This window comes from Salmo salar, chromosome 18 (assembly GCF_965601325.2).
Source record: "Salmo salar chromosome 18, fSalSal1, whole genome shotgun sequence".
In the NCBI taxonomy this organism is placed as follows: Eukaryota; Metazoa; Chordata; class Actinopteri; order Salmoniformes; family Salmonidae; genus Salmo; species Salmo salar.
The window spans coordinates 86,508,512-86,509,911 of record NC_138308.1 but is presented as its reverse complement, the minus strand read 5'-3'; the positions used below and the strand labels follow the sequence as shown (position 1 = coordinate 86,509,911).

General features: G+C 40.8%; 1 protein-coding gene across 1 annotated transcript; it reads left to right on the top strand.

Moving 5' to 3' along the window:
* Positions 1-76: 76 nt before the first annotated feature.
* Positions 77-1,360, top strand: nop10 (NOP10 ribonucleoprotein homolog (yeast)). The gene is made up of 2 exons (XM_014156415.3): positions 77-240; positions 677-1,360. The coding sequence occupies exons 1-2, from the start codon at positions 187-189 to the stop codon at positions 815-817; spliced, it is 195 nt and encodes a 64-aa protein (XP_014011890.3). The 5' UTR covers positions 77-186; the 3' UTR covers positions 818-1,360.
* The last annotated feature ends 40 nt before the right edge of the window (positions 1,361-1,400 follow it).

Genomic DNA, 1,400 nt, shown 5'->3' with positions numbered 1-1,400 from the left:
GCTTTGCGGAAGAGGTATCCTTTTGCTTACGGATATCCGCTTTTTAGTTTCTACCCAAGGAGAAAAACTTGCACGTGGATCGCAGGAACGCGAGATACATTTTCTGTCAAATAAAAGTGAACAAGTCCACTTTGGTCGGTGCAGTAAATTTGTTTATAACTTAAAAAGCACACGTTATTTACCACGATGTTCCTGCAGTTCTATTTGACCGAGAATGGGGAGAGAGTTTACACACTGAAGGTTTGTTTAGCAAGCTACTTTTTATTTATTTTATTTAACTACTGTACTCTTAACGTTTAGCAGTATTCAATGTGGAATAGAATCGTGTCTGCTCTATAGACATTAGCTACATATTTTCAGTATTTTAATGCATTTGTAGGACTTTATATGGTGTTATTGTAGCTAGGTCCTGATTTAACTAGCTAGTTAGCTAACTTTAGTGTTTATGTCCTACTTAGATGGCAGGTCAACTAATTATGCGATTCATAAGCTTCTCAAAGGATTGTTCCACGTTTCCAAACGTATTCTTCTGACCCTACAACTTGTATGTAGAAAATGGGCCTGTCCAACACTAACATCCTAGCTATTTGACAAGTTATACAAGGCTACTTGTTCATGCTTTCTCTTTTCTTCTCACCCCGCTTTCCTCACGTTCTCCCATGGCGTGGCTCAAAAGAAGGTGGATCTATTGGGCCAGCCCACCAGCTCTGCCCATCCTGCCCGCTTCTCGCCTGATGACAAGTTCTCCAGGCACCGGGTGACCCTGAAGAAACGCTTTGGCCTCCTCCTGACCCAGCAGCTTAGACCCATCCTGTGACTGGAGAATGGAACAACACTTTCCCAATAACTTATGGCTGATTAATGCAACATGGCTGGCCCACCGCGTTGGCTTGGATATTTTTTTTATTCACATTGTCCTTTCCAGCATGCTGTGATATGTAACCAGTACAGCTCAGCTTTGTCCTGTATGTGTGAATCAGGCTTTGATTTACCATCAATTGATTTGAGACGCTCGCTCCTCCATTGTTTGACAGACATGGGCCAAAGGGGTGCAGATGGCTATTGTTTGTTGACATCTGTTTAGGATGTATGCCTTGGGGCTAGCCTGAGATATCTGCTTATGAAAGTCTCAGGCTGGCACCTATATAGGCTGTTTGATTTGCTAGAATGTGTCATTAAATTTAGTTTGTTTTATTTCTGACTTGTTTACAGAACACTTATAATTTTGGACATCAAATTCTGCATTATGATTATCTTGTAATCCGCAATGTGGTTTCAGAGCTGTCAAATTGAGGTGTACTATTGTCAATATGTTCTAAAGATGTTTTGGAGATGGAGAATAAATGAAATGTGGAAAGTACATTGAGTTCTACTAGCTACTGTTTCACTTGCTTTCCCAA